General features: G+C 42.5%; 1 protein-coding gene across 12 annotated transcripts in view; it reads left to right on the forward strand.

The window, feature by feature from the left end:
* Positions 1-19,117, forward strand: part of SEMA4C (semaphorin 4C) — a 465,016-nt gene extending 445,899 nt beyond the window's left edge. For 11 of the 12 annotated variants that reach the window (XM_075207325.1, XM_075207330.1, XM_075207327.1 and 8 more), the window contains 14 exons: positions 11,405-11,534; positions 11,824-11,975; positions 12,081-12,143; positions 12,262-12,360; positions 13,008-13,104; positions 13,274-13,387; positions 13,567-13,718; positions 14,392-14,567; positions 15,195-15,339; positions 15,517-15,739; positions 15,895-16,010; positions 16,195-16,352; positions 16,536-16,603; positions 16,738-19,117. In XM_075207325.1, the coding sequence (XP_075063426.1) occupies positions 11,405-11,534; positions 11,824-11,975; positions 12,081-12,143; positions 12,262-12,360; positions 13,008-13,104; positions 13,274-13,387; positions 13,567-13,718; positions 14,392-14,567; positions 15,195-15,339; positions 15,517-15,739; positions 15,895-16,010; positions 16,195-16,352; positions 16,536-16,603; positions 16,738-17,582 (2,538 nt within the window). In that variant the 3' untranslated portion in view covers positions 17,583-19,117. Of the gene's footprint in view, positions 1-492; positions 870-11,404; positions 11,535-11,823; positions 11,976-12,080; positions 12,144-12,261; positions 12,361-13,007; positions 13,105-13,273; positions 13,388-13,566; positions 13,719-14,391; positions 14,568-15,194; positions 15,340-15,516; positions 15,740-15,894; positions 16,011-16,194; positions 16,353-16,535; positions 16,604-16,737 lie in introns of those variants that run through there. The other variant, XM_075207333.1, reaches the window with a different exon arrangement.
* The last annotated feature ends 325 nt before the right edge of the window (positions 19,118-19,442 follow it).

The raw sequence follows: 19,442 nt of genomic DNA on the forward strand, positions 1-19,442 counted from the left end.
ATGTAATGCGTTTTGGGCATGTTTAGACGCCCATCATGCAACTTATCAGCTGTTTACATAAAACGCAGCTAAAATAGATACAAAACGCCATAATGTATAGTGAGACCAATAAGCACATTGTTGGAGATAGTCTATTGTTATTCCATACATATCTCTCTCTCTCTCTGTCTATTAGACTTGGAAGTTGAAGTAAATAGGGATAAGAGGTTTGGGACAAACAGAGAGGACTATGGAACGTAAGGAACAAACTTTTCCACCAACAAATCTTTACAAACGGGGACTTTCCATAACAGAGGAATAGACAGAACAAGATACTGTATATACCCTCCCATTACCGAACAACCCCTCTGGGGGCTCTCCAGAGACGCCCAGAACTCTAAATTCACTTTATCTGGGACAATAGAGGCATTTATAATCTCCTGTATTATACACAGGGAGATCTGCCTGTAGGATGCCCCATCCCCCATCGGTGACGTCAGGAATGGGTTGGGAATAAGACAGAAAAAAAAAGCTGGCGATTGAAAGATGAGAAGAGCAGAGGAGGAGACGGAGCAGTGCGGAGAGATCGGGGCAGGACGCGCTTCTAGTGGATGCAGTGCTGGAGGATCTGACCTGGGAAGAGTCCTACTGCAGCGTATATACCCGACCACTGAGGCTGGGCATGGTACATAGCGTTATCTAGATACTGGACCTACAGCTGGCTGTATATTGTCCCTGGACCTGGTGTGGACCTCACTGTATCTGGGACTCTGCAGAGTGTGTGGAGGAAGCGGCACTAGGAGTGAGCATTGCTGGAGATTCCTGAGCCTGTGATCTCACTTGGGGATAAGTGGATCGAAGCATTATCTCACCGAGATCTCCGGGAGCAGGTGAGCCGAGCCGTGTCCCGGACGTGTGCACTATACGCACTAGGTGTATGTTGTGGTCCTGCACACTTTGTATTGTGTGCTGTGTTGTTGCAGTTCTGGGGGGCAGGGATTTCTTGCTGACTAGCAGAAGTCTGGACAGTATAAAGAGGAGGGGGGAGGTTTGTATATAGTGTAAGGGGGAGGGGAGATTAGTGTGCAGGGGAAAGGTTTGCACGTGTGTGCAAGAGGGGGATGTGTGGAACTGGAGGACACGATCCACAACTCGGGTTATTGGGGTTTCTTCAGGCATTGCGCGCAGCTGACGCAGCATTTTAAATGTGGCAATTGTGGGCAACCTATAAACACCTTTAGGGTGTTTAAATCTGTCCAACAAGCTAAAACCTGACTGCTGCTAATCCACCCCTAATATCAATACACTTGCAGGGTGGCGCCGTGTTATGATGGTGGAGATGGTTAAAATTGAGGGATCTGGATTTTCTCTTATCCCACTGACACATTAGTTGTCTAGTTATAAAGAAGACACACGTATATGATGGGGGACCCTACATGCAGCAGATTGCAGGACTTGGTGTGGATGATGTACACTCAATACCGCAGGCTTCAGGCCTCATGCAGCTGGAGGTAGTGGCAGTGCTGGTAATCTCATTTCACTGACATATCATGTAACCAATTTTCCAGATGGGATGGCTGCATCAGTGAATTATCATCAAATTACACTGTCCAGTCTTTGCTCTGGCATCTGTTACTGGTCAATAAAATTGGTCCAGTGAGTTATTTCAGTAACTTCTATCCCTGCAGATCATCATTACCTCATTCATTAATTAGCTATAAAGAAGGGCAGGCTTGGGGCCACAGGCAAAGTTATTCTACATCATCTACCTTCAGTTCACAGAAGAGAATAGAATAAAAATGTGTATTTCCATTTAATACAGATGGCTTTATGAAGTTGTCCGTCCGTGCCCCCTTAATGAGAATTGTGAATTGTTTTGAGTGAAGCATTCTCTTTTGTCAGTATTCACAGTAACACTGATTTCTACAGGCCTAGTTTGCACAATAAAGCTGGGTACACACTACAGAAAAATCCTCCAGGAAAATGCAATATGTTGCATAGGATTGAAAGCTTTGATCTGCATGCCGATTCATACATACACACCTACAGGATTTACCTTCAGATCTGTGCTCTTCATCTGTCATAACCATTGGCTGAAGAGACTCTGTCCACTCTACAGAGATCTGCCTACACTGCTGGTCCCGAGTGCATACACACTTCAGAATTTGCCCAACATTATTCCATCGTTTATAGGTATTTTTAGTCTGGTTATAACATGAAATAAAATGATGCTATGTGCTTTGGTTCGGTAAAACCTTATCATGGGATCGTACACACTGATGCAATATCGAACTGAACAGTTGTTTATCGTGTGATTGACACGATAATCAGATGAATAACCTGTAGTGTGTACCTAGCTATATAGCTGGCATTTTCAATCCTTATCAGAGTTCATAATCTGAAAGGCCTGGTATATTTATTTTAAAATATTTGCCTGTTAAGTGCAGATATGAAGTAGTTACATTTTATTGACAAACAAACGTTTATCCCCTGTGATGAGGGCAATTGCATCAAGGAATGTTGAGGAAAGTAATGAAAACTATGTTGTATACAATTATAACTAAGTCCTTTTACAAAGTGTTATCCCAAGGAATAGGCAGGAAGACATCATCAATACAATTCAATCTCAAGAGCTCGCAGTGACCATTCAGTAGTATCAATTTACATAAGTTACTTGGATGAATGGATTTTTTTATGTCCAGGATCAATGGAGGCAACTCTCCTATATTGATTTATTGAACTGTAGGAAATATGCTCTTACTGCATATATTGTGTAATAAAATACATTTTATAGTTGCATTAATAAATGTACATCCATTGCTGAGACCAGGAAGTGAGTTCTGCCCAGGAAAATTACTTGGTCCTGATTAAGAAAAGCGGACATTCAACTTGGTGATATTAAAACTTCAATGTTTATTGGTATTTTTTTTTTATTTCTTTAAATGCTTTTTAACATGGGATGTTCTGTTTTTAGATCAAAATGTAGTAAATCTGATCATGATAGACCTGTGCTTTGGCACAAATAAAAATACTTTCATTGATACAGTAATTACCTATTTACTTCTGAATATCTGTTCTTCTCTAGTGTCTATTCTCCCTTCTCAATGTGGGAATCTAGTATGGAGATTTGCTGAAATGGCAATTAAATGCTGTTATTTATATAACTTACAAATCCATCAAAGGGAAATTTCATGAAATAGTGCCTTTTTAGAACCTAAAGAAACTATGTATATTCTTGTAGAATATAGTTAACAGGAATTTACATGATTGACAAGGAAATTTGCAAAAATTAATGCTTTTTTTGGCTAAACCAGTAAGTTAGATAAAAAAAAAGGGTTGGGCCAGGCAGGCAAGTGAGCGTCCAAAATGGAGGTGATCAGAGAAATACAGCTGTTGCTTGTCTTGACAGAAGTTCCACCCCTCAGGAGATTGTGTGTGTGTATATATATGTATATGTGTGTGTGTTTATTTTAATTTTCACACTAGATTAGTAAAACTGTCATGCATGGGGAACACAGATTGGCTGCTGCATGACAATGCCGTGTAACCATTCCTATCCATCTCTATGTAGACCTCAGTCTGTGTCTATGCTATGAGACTGGCATCCCTCAGGCCAGATGAGGCCATAGGAACCCTCTGCTCTCTCAATATGTCACTGAGCCTACTGTATAATGCAGATGACACTGAACACCGTATTCTGCTGATCAGAAAGGTTTCTGCTGTGGTTCTCAAATCTAGTTCCCAAGAACACCATTTTTAAGCAGTGTGTAGGTGGAACATATCCACACAGTTACACTGGGACGTAACGGGGTCTCTGTAAGCTGAGTTTGTACTGGGGTGATCGTGTGTGTGTGTGTATAACATTGCTGGCTGATGTGACCAGCTACAGGTATGTCATACACTGCATTTATTTGTATTTTTGGGAGGCTTGAAGTGACTAACACAGTGATGCAATAGGAGTACATAGGTTACAATTTATGGATTACTTCTTATTCTATATTATCTAGCCGAGAGGAGTGACTGTGCTTCCTTCAGCGCTATAACAAACACCGATACTTGCAGGATGTGGGGATTGTCCTGTCACCTGCTGGCTGAATCCTTCTGGTTACATCCACGTGGGATGACGTCACTCTCGCTGGTCTTGTGTCACATTCCTTGCTGCTGGGAGACGTACCCTTTATTGAGGAGGTTATAGTTTGTTCTCTGCCTGGGGAACGTCTTACGTGTGTGTGTGTGTGTGTCTTCCTGGCAGTAAAATTTTGCCTCCCACTGATCTGGTGTAGCATTAAGTGGGCCTGCAACTTGTCTTTTGTTTGTGAGGTGAGGGGATTGTGCGTTGAGACAGTGGGTTAAGGTCATGAGTGAGCAGGTAGGATTGTAGCGTTATTAGTGTTTCCTGCATAGTCATAGCTATAATTGACCAAACCAGCAGCCAGTACCAGAAATAAGGGATGCCTTGCCCAATGGACTTTACTATATAGTAATGGTAGTAGAAAATTACCATTTTCTACTAAAAAGCTTACCAATTTGTGGGCTTTCCTGCTTCACACAAGCTGCTGACGGTGGCCGAAACGTATGTACAGCAGCTACTCTTGTTCCGCTGCGGAAGCGAAGATGTCTGTACCCTGTATGACGACTCCAAGGTGAACAGCACATCAGAAAATACAGCTGCCTACATATGTTTTTAGTAGTAAATTGTTTGTGTATACATGAAATTGGTGGCGCTACTGTGTGGCATAATATGAATGTTTATTTATTGGTCCCATTACTTCCTTATTAACATGTTGTTAGCATGATAAAATAATAAATGCATATTATATATATTTACTTTACCCAGCACACTGGAAAAGGCTGCCCACCCCTGATTTAGTAGTATATAAACCTTTGTAAGAGATCCTGAGGTTGTGCACATGTATAGATGCTTTATAAATAGATTATTCTGCCCTGCCAGGATCTGTCCATCTTCCTTTGTATGTGGGTGGATTCCATGACCAGGAGATACAGCAATGATACCTGGTACTGGTCGGTAGAAGTCTGAGTGTACACTCACAAACAAGCAATATCAGTGATCCTCTTCAGACAGTGGTGTATCAGATATGGCCACTGTTGTGTGTTTTTTTTTATTTTTTTTAGACCAGCGAAGCTCCAGGGGGTAAATTTACTATGCTGTGGGGTTTAAAAAAAAGTGGGGATGTTGCCTATAGCAACCAATCAGATTCTAGCTGTCATTTTGTAGAATGTACTAAATAAATAACTAGAATCTGATTGGTTGGCAACATCTCCACTTTTTTCTAACCGGCAGTTTGGTAAGTCTACCCCCATGTGTATACTACTATAGGAGCCCATACTCCACGTAGATCTGGACTCCCAAAAGCTTACACACAAATGGTAGGATGGGATAATTTATCTCATACTGCAGGTATAATAGAACACCGCACCCCAGGAGCTTATGTACTAGTGGCATAATGGGAGGTATTGTCTGCAAGGGGTTTTGGAACAATGTTTATTGTAAGTAGTGATGATGTTTAATTGGCCTAATATACTTCATACACAGAGCCTTTCAAGTCTCTTTTGTTTACCTGTAAGCCACTCTGCAAATCTCTCTCTCCATCTGTCTCTATCTCTTTCTTCAACTAGTAATCTACTCTAGTCTTAAATTGACAGAGGGTGAAATTCTGTATTAATTATGGGAGCGTCGGCTACAAATGAACTCCCATTAGGTGACAACCAAAATGTTAACTAACTCTGTGGTACACTCTCTTCCGGTTTGATTTAGTCATGTTTTCTACAGAGCAAATCCACAACGAGGTATAGAAATTGCAGATTATGGAGTTTGCAACCCTGGACGTTCCTTTCAACTCTGCTGTGTATGTGTGTTGGCACCAACATGTTGACAGCAGAGCCTTTAAGTCTTGTAAGTTGGAGGTGGCCCCCATGGCTTGGATTGTTTTTCCAGCACATCCCACAGATGCTTAATCGAATTGAGATCTGGCGAATTTGGAGGCCAACTTAACACCTTCAAATCTGTCATGTTCCTCATAACATTCCTGAAAAATGTTTGCAGTGTGGAAGGGTGCATTATCCTGCTGAAAGAGGCCACTGCCATCAGGGAATACCATTGCCATGAAGGGGTATACTTGAACTGCAACCAGGGCCGGATTAAGACATTGTAGGCCCCTGGGCTAGGGGTACTGTGAGGCCCCCCCATTTACATCTACAATGTTTTACGTCATGATTAGTATATACAAACTGTACTATGGTTCCTTACCAACACCTATGTGATAGATAATCAAATACTGTTTATTATTCTATGTTCTCAATTTATTTTAGAGAAGGAGTATTTTAAATATGGATCTATCTTTTATTGGTAGATTTGAAAAATTAATTTAGGGCATCAATCCCTTCTCTAATTAGATGTACCTATGGTGTAGATACAACAATGATGTTTTGATTTATGGAAAGGCAATTCATCAGCTATACAGAAAGAAAATATTCCTTGATCTTAATATTGGATTTAATATAGACAACCATAAAGTATTTATTTATATGCACTTCAAATCTGTTAATGCTTACATGTACTAATTCAGACAATTACAATAGACGAGCCGTTTGTTTTTTAGAGAGAGGATACAGTCGCAATTTTCTTAAGGCTATCAAGTTAGTGGTGGATAAAATTGGTGGGCAGCATCCAATAAAATAGCCAGTCTGTCCATATTCCAGATATTAGTGAACCTACTATAAAATTTAATTTTGTATCTGAATATCATCAGGGTCGTGGAAGAATAATATGTATTTATACAAAAAATTAAAGTTACTTAATCTTGACACCATCCTTTTACCTATTCTTCCAAGACAAGCTAGCTATATTTTTACCAGAGCAAATCATTTGAAAATCAAGTTAATACCATCTATAAAACTGGCTAAACTTATAATGGGAAGTCAATGAAAAACCTGTAATACATTTGAGTAATATCAATTGATAATGTGAAGTTTGTGTTGATTAACATGTACATGCACCAGAACCCCCCCCCCCCTGTTCCCGAGCACCTACCTACGAACTACGTCCTCTGGTCCCTCTCTCTCCCCTCTTCGCTGCAGGCGACACCTTTATTCTTCTTGCCCTGCTGTCACTAGTGCTGGCACAGTGCGCGGTGCGCTGCTTGGTGAGGAGATCTCGTGAGACTATGACATAGAGATGTCATGGTCTCACTCTCAAGTCCTCCTCACTAAGAAGCGCACCACACCCGCACTAGTGACAGCAGGGCAGCTAATGGAAATAGTTGCATAGAGTGACAGTTGAAGAAGTCGGCATAATTAAAAGAAGAAAAAAAAGTGACAGAACTTATAAAAATCCTTGTTAGGGCCCCCCAGCTGCCCGAGGCCCCTGGGCTGTAGCCCAGAAAGCCCATTGGGTTAATCCGGCCCTGACTGCAACAATGCTTAGGTAGGTGGTACGTGTCAAAGTAACATCCACGTGAATTTCAGGCCCCAAGGTTTCCCAGCAGAGCTTTGCCCAGATCATCACACTGCCTCTGCCAGGTTTCCTTTTGCATCTTGGTGCCATCTCCTCCTCAGATAAACGACGTGCGTGCACACACATGGCTATTCACGTATTTAAAAGAAAACATGATTCATCAGACCAGGCCAGCTTCTTCCATTGCTCCATGGTCCAGTTCTGCTGGACAGTCAGCATGGGTGCACTGACCAGACTGCAGCGAGCTGCAATGCTCTGAGTTCTGACACCTTCCTATCATAGTCAGCATTAACTTTTTCAGCAATTTGTACTAAAGTAGCTCTTCTGTGGGACTGGATCTGTCTGGGGCTAGCCGTCACTCCCTATGTGCATCTGAGCCTTGGGTGGCCAGGTCACTGGTTGTCCTTCCTTGGACCACATGTGGTAGGTACTAACCACTGCATACTGGGAACACCCCAGAAGTCCTGTCGTTTTGGACCCAGACATTTGACACAAGCCAAATTGTGAAGCTAAAGTCTCTCAAATCCTTACACTTGCCCATTTTTTTTTTTCTGTTTCCAACACATCAACTTCAAGAGCTGACTGTTCACTTGCTGCCCAATATATCCCACCCCTTGATGGGTGTAATGAGAGAATCCATGTTATTCACTTGTCAGTGGCTTATGTATGTAATTTTTTTTTTTTTTTTTTTTTTTTTTTTTTTTAAATATTTCTGTGCTTAAAATATTCTCTGCTATTTGTCGTCTTGTTGTGTTCCCACTTCAAAGCTTTCAGTAATTACCAAAAAATCCTGCTAGTTGCGCTAGATGACCATTAACAGCATTTCAAATGCCATCTCCTCACCATGTAGTCAGACTTGGAAATAGTGAAAGGGTTTCTCGTTGGCTCCACAGAGCAGACTTTGGTCAGATCTGCAGCTTTTTACTTAGAAATGTTTTATGAAAAGGCGTTGATTTTATAATATTAATCCAGTGTACTTGTGATTAGTTTGAATTGTTCTCTAAAGGCAGAAACTAGCTGAATAGATCACTTGTCAGTCTGTCTGGTCATTTTAGAATTGGACCCAAAATCATCATCATCATCAACATTTATTTATATAGCGCCAGCAAATTCCATAGCGCTTTACAATTGGGAACAAACATTGATAAGACCATACTGGGTAATACATACAGACAGAGAGGTAAGAGAACCCTACTCGCAAGCTTACAATCTATAGGACCCAAAATGACTGTACAGTCAACATGGAACTGCAGCAGACAGAGCCCAGGCTGGTCTGTTGTCACATCAGTCATACTGTGCTCTTGCAAACCAGTTCTGTTATAATTTGGGTTTTGTGTGTGCGAGACCCTGGTCTGGTCATGTGATCAGCTTTACGTTTCCTCTCGCACAACATCTAAGGGATGTGTTGAGTCAAAACTACCAAAATCACTGAGACTGAAAAATGAAGTTGTGATCTACAGCTGTGTGTCAAACAGGGGTTATGATCGCTCATGGTTTGTCCTCTGTAACTGGGAACATTTCCTCCCCAGACTGACGCTGCTCAGACCATACGATGTTCGCTTTGTATAGCAGACTTGTTGGTTCAGTGTATGAATATTTTATACGAGCGGATTACTTGTATGGAAATAATTACAGCAGTAGACCTTTAAAGAGATACTGTACTTCATTTTATGAATAATGTTTACTATTTCCGCTAAAACAGCCAGTAAAAATATATATTGGCTTTTGTAAAGAAGCGTGACTTAATGGGAGCAGACCGACAGAGCTTGTCTGGGAAAAACCGGATATACCTCTAAATAATGTCAAATAGAAATGTTTCCCCTGGTGAATTTTCAATTAGAGATGGATATATATATTTTTTTTCTTTGCCACATAACATGGAGACTATAATGCTCGGCCATTTGTGGAGATATGATCATTTTATGCCTGTATGGCCCTGCTCCCCCACCTCTGCAGGCAATGATACTCACACACACACACTTGTCTGTTCATTCACGGTGTGTGTGTGTGTGTGTGAGACACCCAGAAGAATTTAAGTTTATACATCCAACTTGTTTTTATGTAGCTAAATATACTATTAAGGTTGCTTTCTCCATCTATATATACAGCAGTATGCACATCCTTTCCAGGTCCTATGTTGTAGAGTCTTCCATTCATCTCATTCCACTGATTCACTGCAGCAAAGTCCGGGTCTCCCGCTGTTGTAGAACTACAAGGCACAGCGCCTCTCTCCAAGCCAGTGCCTTGTAGGAAATTCTGTTACCTATCTCTAACCCACAGGAAGCTTCCCTGTTACTTTGCTTCCCCCTCCCCTGTTTAGTTGCTCATATTGAGGAAGGGGGGGAGGGGAAGCCTTTGTAACAGGAGGAAGTGTCTTTCTCCAGCTTAATAGCTAGATCCCAGGAAATGTATCCTGTTTTAACTCCCACCCTCATCCCTTTCTGCTGCTCTTTCCTCCTCCACACTTGGCACAGCAAAGTGATCTGATTTTTTCCTTGATTTTTGTACGTATATTGAGTCATTCTGTTAACTCTTCCTTGCATCTGTGGGACGGCCGAAGAGTGACTTTGAAACCATTGAGTGTTGCATGAAATGGGTTAACCTCTTAATTCAAATTGTAATTTAATACGGTTATCAAGCGGAGTCACCGTGTCGTGCAGCTGTTGGAGGAGCAGAAACGGCTCGTTGCAGAACTGTGCGTAATGGTAACATTCATAATGTTCTCTTTCCATACAAAATACACATGTTAAAATGTTCCACTTATCTCAAACGTTAGCCTCATTTTTCCATTCTGTGCCCTGGAAATAACCGTACAGTGACCTGATTTTATTTCTTCATATCGTGTGTTTAAAAAGATCTGCAAACATACATACATTATGTTATTTTATTTTTTTTTCTAAGTGGATTAGGCTGATTGCCAATGACTAATTCACTTTCATAGTCCCTGCCAAGGTTGTGTTCTTACAATCACTCCCACCCAGTTCAGTCTCCGGCCACCTCTTGCTAGGACCTGAAATGTAATATAAATATAGATATAAATATACCAGTGCTGACATGATCAAATCAGCACTCAAGATATTCTCCAAAGTGGTCTGCTAATGTCAGAACTGTTATGTGCAACTGTTGGTTAATTTAAAAAAAAAAAAAAAAGTGTAACTTATTATAATGGAAATGTTGCCCCAAACAATTTGCTAATTAAATTGCTGGTCAGCTCACCTCAAGGCAAGTTCCTTATTGCTCTGCTGTGAAACTGACTGTCAGATTGTGTTCATTGACTGGGTGGGGCTCTTGCGATGCTGTCATTCTACCGGACTTGTATTTGTGGTTAAACTGGACTCGCAGCTGCTCATCCAGTGATCAGGCCTAATGACCAGCTCTGTCTGGCCGAATCTTTAATTTACACGACAGACAAGAAGCCACTTAGACTAATCTAGGACCCAGCTCCTCTCTGTAGAGAGATCAGGAAGTGGAAAAGTCTTCAAATAGTTGAGCAGCAGGTTTTCAGTCTGGGTGGAATCGGGGTTCCTGAGATTTGTCCAGCCCTGTGTGAAACTACCACAAATCTAGTCTTGGTGAGTGGAGTTAGTACATCGCCTCAAAATATGAGTTCTAGTTAAAATAGCGCAGCCAATCTGGTGAACGTTTGTTTTTTGGAGGGTGTAGTTTTGTCCTTGCTTGTCCAGTTCTCGGTACCTTTTAAGTACTGCAGACCCTGTTTATTTTCAAGACTAATAGATGTAGCTAAGCTGACGTGTTTGGGGAATATCCATGATTTTCACATCTGTGGTGGGAAAAGAAAGTTTTAAAAGAATACTTTGAGTTGCAATGACCATGAAGCTACATCAAATATAAGTGCACCTTGGTTTGGCCTACTACATGATCTTATGAAATGGTAATAATGTGCACCAAATAGTCTTCAACATCCCCTCTATTCTTGTCCTCATTTTGCAGACTCCCGCACTCGGAAACAGAGGACCAAACGAGGTGATGATTCCTCGGTGGTTGTGTATTGTGGCCATTCTTTTAAGAATAGAAGTCAGAGGATGGAATGAAATGCCACGGAAAACCGTGCGATATTCAGGTGAGACTAAGCACTGCGATACCTGCCAAACGTTCCTGAAGAGTAAGACTAAGGCAGACTATCTGTACCAGATTACCAGTACGTTGGTGCACAGCCTCTGCTCTGACAGTCTGATGTCACCTGTTTGTGTCCGCTCCATCTTCCACAGGGAGATGATGTCATGCTGTAATTATACCTCATATACCCCCATGTGACAAGTCACATGACCTGCAGAGCAGTCTGTAGAGAGGATACTGTGTATTTCTGTGTGTCTCGCTGCTGTCTAACGCCCCCTCCCATACACGTCTAGGTGTCTCTGAAGTCCGCCAGTTCTGGCACAGAGGTATCTCCCACTACCTGACTCTGACATTGGATGAAAATCGGGGTGCGCTGTATGTGGGTGCACGAGAGATCATATTTACTCTGGACCTGAATAATATAGGAAAGGAGCTGCGGCCTCCGGTAAGAATCTACAGAATTTGTACTAAACCCTATTCTCAAGGACATGTCCACATGATGACATGTGAAGTAAAACACTGTGTAACGCCTGGATATTGTCTCTGTTAGATTATATGGGAAGCCCCAAGCGAAAGGAAGGAGGAATGTGTCAATAAAGGAAAGAGCAATCAGGTAAAGGGCTGTTAGGGGAGAAACCCCCATATTATACCTCCTGCCCTAAACACATGTTTTATTTCTAGTAACTGAGAACCTCATTCTTCTAACACTATTTTACCATTCTCTATTGCAGACTGAATGTTTTAACTATATCCGCCTCCTTCAGCAATATAATGAGACTCACCTCATTACCTGCGGGACCTACGCCTTCCAGCCCAAGTGTGCTTATATCGTGAGTACCCCGCTGAGAGCAACAAATTCATTTAGTGGGGTGACACTCTTCTGCGAGACTGACAAACATAAGTGCAGCGTCCGCTTTATATATTCAACAGGCATTCGTTGTAAAAGGATGGCACACAGTACAGGGGGTTGTTTACCCAGCTGGCATAAGCAGCTGAATGCCAGTGTATGTTTGCCAGCAAGTGAAGTGAGATTAGTTATTCAGGACAGCGAGGCTGTATAGTGTGACGTGGCCGTCGCTAACCAGTCCCGTGTCATTTTATCGTGCTCGGCGGCTTACATAATCACAGGCCCAAGCGCTATAGATCTACCCCTGCGTCACTATCTGCCCTCCAAGGGTCTTCTGGCCCGGTCACTGTCAGATATGGTTATTGATGCTAACTGCAGTTCCCTTTATGGGTTAGACTCATATTTTTTTTTTTTATTTTTTTTTTTTTTTTTACATATATATAATGTTTCTAGGGAAAAATCTTTGTTGGATGAACAATTGTTAACCTCAGTGCACGGGGCTTTCTGCCAATATGCCCGTGTCATGGTATTCTCTGATCACTGTCACTGTAGGGGTTCTACTCCATTTAGAGCATAAATATTCTTTGTTCTTTCGCTCCTGGTGACCAGCTGTACTTTACTCCTCTCCAGGAGCTGCCGTCATACACTCTGGACAGTGTTAACCTAGAAGACGGGAGGGGGAAGTGTCCGTACGATCCATCGTCTGGTCACACTGGGCTTGTTGTAGGTGAGTAAATGGCTCTGGACCGTCTGACTTGCCTGAGTGGGTGGGAAATACCAGTTTCGCTCTGGTTGTGGCTCTTTCGTCTCTCTGGGATTTCTATTTACCTTATAGGCTAGCATTGTTTTATTTTGTTTTTTTGGGATTACAGCTTTAAATACAATCTTTGTTTCAGATGGGATTTTGTATTCTGCTACATTATTCAACTTTCTGGGAACAGAGCCCGTGATTCAGCGCAGTGTGGCGCAACATAGTATAAAGACGGAGTATCTGGCAACCTGGCTGAATGGTGAGGACCCCCCGTGTATTCAGCACCTATACTTTATAACCTTATCGCCACTGTCCTATGTACTGTCACTTTACATCACACAGTTCATTTTTCATTGCGGTTTCTCTGTGCTGCTGCCTGTCCCGCTTTGTTCTTGTATCCACCTCACAACGCCTTAACCTTCTGTTTCTTCACTCCAGAGGCAAACTTTGTGGGCTCTGCTCATATCCCAGAGAGTTTGGATAATGATTTGGGGGACGACGACAAGATCTATTTCTTCTTCACGGAGCGGGCGCTAGAGTACGACTGCTACAGTGAACAAGTGGTGTCGCGCGTGGCCAGAGTCTGCAAGGTTAGTGGAACCTGAATATGATGAGTAGTTTGCAGTGTATACGCAGACGGCACTAAAGGCTTTAGGTGATGACCATGAAGTTACATACTTGGGGTGACGGCTATGTGGGCTTATATTCTATATCGGTATGTGCCCCATGGCCCATGCTCCTTGATGTAGGCCGATGCAGTGGAATGTTCAGCCACTGATTACGTCCCCTTCGTTGTAGGACGCCAGTGAAATGATTGTAGGGAGGGAGTTAGTGTCTGTGCGGGTGCAGTGATCTGTCTCCTCTCTCTCCTTCCTTGATTTGATATGGACACTTCCAATGGGGAATATCTAGAAGCTCCTTTTTCTAAAATTCGGTAGCCAAGAGTATGAGATTTTGTTCATATTTATTTTATTTTAAATCAAGCCTTTTTTTCTTATTTTGTTTAGGTAAATATATTTATGGATTGTTTAGGGATTATTACTTTTTTATTACCACTTTTATTTACGGAGGTGTTTAAGGACATTGACGATATCCACATACAGAACAGTATCCAGAAATGTGCTGCCCATTTTTCTGAGCCAACCGTCCATAATCTGAATTTATTGTGGCTTCCTTTTTTTTTCACCTTTTTTTTTTTTCTTTTACTTTTTTCCTTTCTTCAAATTTGGCTGCATGTAAAACTGGATTATAACTGTCTTGCAGGGGGATTCAGGAGGGGCTCGTACTCTGCAGAAAAAGTGGACCAGTTTCCTGAAGGCCCGGCTTGTGTGCTCTATTCCTGAGCAACAGCTTCATTTTAACCTATTGCAATCTGTGTTTACACTACGTACTGACAATTGGAGATCTACAGAGTTCTACGCGGTGTTCCAAGCTCGCTGGTGAGATCTTATCATCCAGTGTAGTATAGTGTGTGTGTTATTTCATACTACCCTACAGAGCATTTACAATAGCCGTTTGTCTTTGATGAGATGAATACTTTTGCATGTATGAACTTCCTAATGATGAAATGGAACTTTATATCACCCAGTTCAACATATGCCACTAATTCAGTTAGTTTAAGTGCATCTGGAGTCTGACTGTTGAGAAATCATTGGTTTTAGTTGCACGTTATCCGTTGGAGATGCTGGGTGTTATTCCGTGAGCCCAGGTCATGTGAGGGCTGTGGACACACAGCTAACGTCTCTAGTATCTATGTTTCATGGCACTGAAGTCACATTCCTGAGGTCTAATTGTAATCCCTGATGCTGTGTTCTGTGCTGCTCTGTGTCCACAGGCTTCAGCCCTACCAGAGAATGAATTTAATTTATACTTTTGTTACAATATAAAAAGTGAACTAGAGTAGAATAAGTGACGTATTAATTTAAGTTTTAAGCATCAAATAAACATGGTTTTTCATATGTGTTGTAGGCTTGTGCAATTTATAATCCTATTCACACCTATAAAAATGTTACTGCAGGCTGACCTAGCTGTTTGTGTTCTCTTGCTTACATATTCTTTTATTTTAGGGGTGACGTTGCTGTCTCAGCAGTTTGTCGGTACTCTATCCAAGATATCCAGAAGGCTTTTGGCGGGCCCTACAAGGAATATCGTGAGCAAGCTCAGAAGTGGGGTCGTTACTCTGAGTCTGTGCCGAGTCCTCGACCCGGATCTGTAAGTATAATGGAAGAAAAGGTTTTCTAGAGCAGACATAGGGTGCAGTTTTCTGACCTCACGTGAAGAACACCGGTTATCTCTTAAAACTATTTGTGGTGACTTGGAGGTAGAATAATTGTATAAGATGTTTTCCAGGATTACTTTTATTTCTGAATGAAATCTCCCGTCTTCCAGTGTATCACAGATTACCACAGACGTCACAGAATGGCCAGCTCCATGGACCTTCCTGATAACACCCTGAACTTTGCCAAGAAGCACCCACTTATGGATGAGTCGGTCCAGCCTGTTCATGGGCGTCCTTTGCTGGTCAGGAAGGGAGTCAACCTTACAACACTCGCAGTGCACAGGACTGCAGGGCTGAATGGGGAGCTGTATGATGTCCTCTTCATTGGAACAGGTCTGCATTGTATTGTTTACTGGAGCTCTTAACATAGCTGGTGATGGAGGAGTATTTCTGTGCCCATGGTATATTGTACATGTGTGGACTGAGAGATGCTTTTACTGACACGTGTGTTTTGTGTGTTTTTTTTTTTTTTTTTTTTTTGTCTTCAGGTAATGGTTGGCTGAACAAAGCTGTTAGTACTGGATCCACTGTACATTTAATTGAGGAACTTCAAATGTTTGACAAACCATCTCCTGTGCACAGCCTGGTGCTCTCTACCCAGACGGTGAGAACATTTTCCAAGCTCGCACCTCAATCGCCTATCTGTCACCTGTGCCCTTTCCTTCTGTCGAACACTCCAACTCTGAGGCATCTCACCCTCCAACAGGCCTGGCTCAAACATTGTTCTTCTACCTCCTATATCATGCATTAAGTCTCCTGTCTTGACTGACTTTTCCTCTCTCCTGCAGTCACTGCTCTTTGCTGGTTCTCCTGCTGGGCTGGTACAGCTTTCCATGGCAGATTGCAGCAAATACCGCTCCTGTTCAGACTGTGTGCTCGCCCGTGACCCTTTCTGTGCCTGGAATCGCAACATCAGCCGCTGTGTGCGATTTGCCGACCACAATGAGTGAGTATTGGCAAAATACTGGGATTGGTTAGCCTTGGAAGAGGAATGAAAGTATGCATCTCTTGTATGCTGGTGACATGCACGGCCAATGAGCCGTTTGTGTTGCAGCAACTGGTGACAAGCGTTTTGTGTTTCAGGAAAATGTTTTTGGATGATGTGCTAATATTTATCTTTTCCTCATAGTGACCTGCTGCTTCAGGATGTGCAGAACTCGGACACATCAATGTGTGACGTTCAGTACACGAAAGCTTGTAAGTTAATTAGCACAATTCTTTGATTTGGTTTAATGGTCCTGAAAAGCCTATCTTGTAAATAAAGTTAAAGCTCTTGTATGCATGATGGAGAAACCTAGCATTTTTAAAAATTCCATCATTTTATCTTGCAGTGAAGCCTGCATCCAGGAACCTCACGGTGGCCATTGGTACAAATGTTGTTCTCCCTTGTGAGCTGACCTCCAATCTGGCACAGCCCTTATGGACCTTTAATGGTCAGGAGTTGTCACAGGATGAAAGCGACTCTGTGCTTTATGACATTACCCTGCAGGCTCTGGTCATCCTTGGAGTCAGTGCCCACCACTCTGGCACGTACTTCTGCTATTCAGTTGAACAGGGGGTTCGTTTGGCCTCGGACAATTACCAACTCGGTGTTGTGGCTTCCCCATCTCTCACGTTGGAATCTCGTGCTCCCATGGATGGTCTTGGTTTGGTTTGGATGATGGTAATAGGTCTTGGCGCTGTATGCTTGGTTCTATTTCTGGCTGTTTTCTATCTGCGGCGGAAGTTACAGGATGAAATGGAGAAAGGTTCTAAGTCCCTGGAGAATACGCTGGTGTATCCCATTCAGTTGCCGTCGCAGCCTAAAATTGCAAAGTGCCTGCCGAGTGCAGATTCTGATGAGAAGCTTTGGGACCCCTCTTCTTTCTACTATTCCGATGGGTCACTCAAGATTGTCCCAGGTCACGCACTGTGCCAGAACAGCACTGGCTCCTCCTCTCCATCTGGCAATGGGATTCCTGGTCAACCACTGCCTTCACCACCTCTTCATTCCCCTAACCACATGCTGCTATCGGGTGTTCGTGGCTCTAACAGCAATGGCTATATACGGCTCACACTGGGTGGGGTAGTAGGTGAGGAGCGCCCCCCACTTGGAGAACTTAATGAAGAACTGAGATGGAAACTGAAGCAGAGGCAGACTCTGCCGGACTCCAATCCTGAGGAATCCTCTGTCTGACACGCCCTGTTACCACAATGCACAGTTTGCACTGTTTTTTTGTTTGTTTTTTTTTGTTTTTTGTTCCTATTTTTATTCTGAACTACCTCAGGGAATGGAGGTTTGGGGGAGTGATGCAGCCAAAATTTATTTTCTCTCCCCCACTGTCTCCACTTACAGACATAATGGAAGTGAGGCGAAGACGTAAGCAGCCCCCTACTTGCCCATGCGTGCCAGCTCACATAACCTCTATGTCCCATTTCTGAGACCTCTGTAAGAGTTCAGCAGATGTATATCTTTCTTGTAAGATTCGGCACACGGGGTATCAGCAGAGTGTGATGGAGGAACCAGTCCAGCCTCCCTTTCCTGAAATCCTCAGCCTGAGCAGCAATAATAGATCTAAGACTCTGCAGCCTGTTTACTCTTCTTGCCAACACTGGTGCAGGGATCAATCATTAACCAATTAGTTGCCAGTCTGGCTTTACAGCTGGTGCTACAGTGGCAATAAGAATTTGTCGCTGCTGTTTTATGCAGAATCTGTATTCTTAAAGTTTACAATGAGAGACCAACACAGCATATCCTCTGTGGCATGACCAATTGTTGTGAAGTGGTGTATTAGAATAGAGGTGGGAAACCTGTGGGCCCCCAGCTCTTGGGGGGGAACTACAAATCACAGTATGCTGTGCCACACTTTAACTAGCGTGTAGGTCCACAGCTGCTGGAGACCTAGAGGTTGCCCAAGCCTGTAGAGAAAGGGGTCTCTGCTTATGACCAATCTACAGAAAGTAGTTTAAGCATGTGTAATTCTTACTGTATACAGCTGAGGCAGAATATGGGGCCATTTTTATCTATAATCCCCTCTCAACTCGTTCCTTTTGCTTTCTTCCTCGCCCTTCTTGGGTCACATCCAAAATGACAGCTTCAATCACGTCATTTTGATGCAGCCCAGCCTGGTTGCCGAGTGTTCAGGTAAATGACTTGTTTTTAGACGCACGGAAATGAAGTGAGGATGTTTTACTATTTATTTATGATCTTTTTCCTATTTTGCATTCATGGTTCTGAAAGCTGGGACAATCCTAGAAGACATTACAATTTGTTTTGTGAATCAATATGGGTCATTCCAGTTCCATAAATAGCTGAATGTTCAGTCATTTTTAATCTCACATTTTCCAAAATCGCTGTCACTAGATAACATTTCAGAAAGGCCAGAACTTATGTGGCTTATTTCCTTCTGCCAAATGCCTTTTTTTTTTTTTTTCCCCTGTCCCTATTGTGTGTCTGCGAGTGGCTGAAGGGAGGGAAAAGAGAGCCATGGTTTGTATATACATATTATATTTACTGTTTTTAGAAACAAAACCTTGGGGTCTGCACGCTAAAAATATCCTTTTTCCATTCCACTCTGTAAATAGGATTCTCTGTTCTCACGCTCCTTCCCGTATCCCCTCTCACCTCCTGTAGCTCACTGTGTAATTTATTTGTCTGTTTTTAAAATATATTTATTTCCTGTAAATAACTATTTTTATATTGATAAAATAAAAAATACAATTTTAAACAAAGGTTGTGTTTTAATTCTTGCTCTCTATAGCTGTATAAAGTATACACTTTGATGTGCACTCTGGAAATGAACGCGAGGAGACTGAACGCATTTGGGTGAAGTTCTCATTAGATTTAGCCTTTGCATCTTCATATCCCTCAGTGTAAATGGAAGTGTGGCCACAGCATTGACATTTGGGTACGGGAGGCACAGCTGGAGACATGCTGATAGTGCTTGGGGCAGCACGGTGGTGTAGTGTGGTTAGCACTTCTGCCTCCCAGCACTGGGGTCTTATCTGTGAGGAGTTTGTATGTTCTCCCCGTGTTTGTGTGGGTTTCCTCCGGGTG

The sequence above is a fragment of the Mixophyes fleayi genome, chromosome 4, assembly GCF_038048845.1.
Source record: "Mixophyes fleayi isolate aMixFle1 chromosome 4, aMixFle1.hap1, whole genome shotgun sequence".
Lineage (NCBI taxonomy): Eukaryota > Metazoa > Chordata > Amphibia > Anura > Limnodynastidae > Mixophyes > Mixophyes fleayi.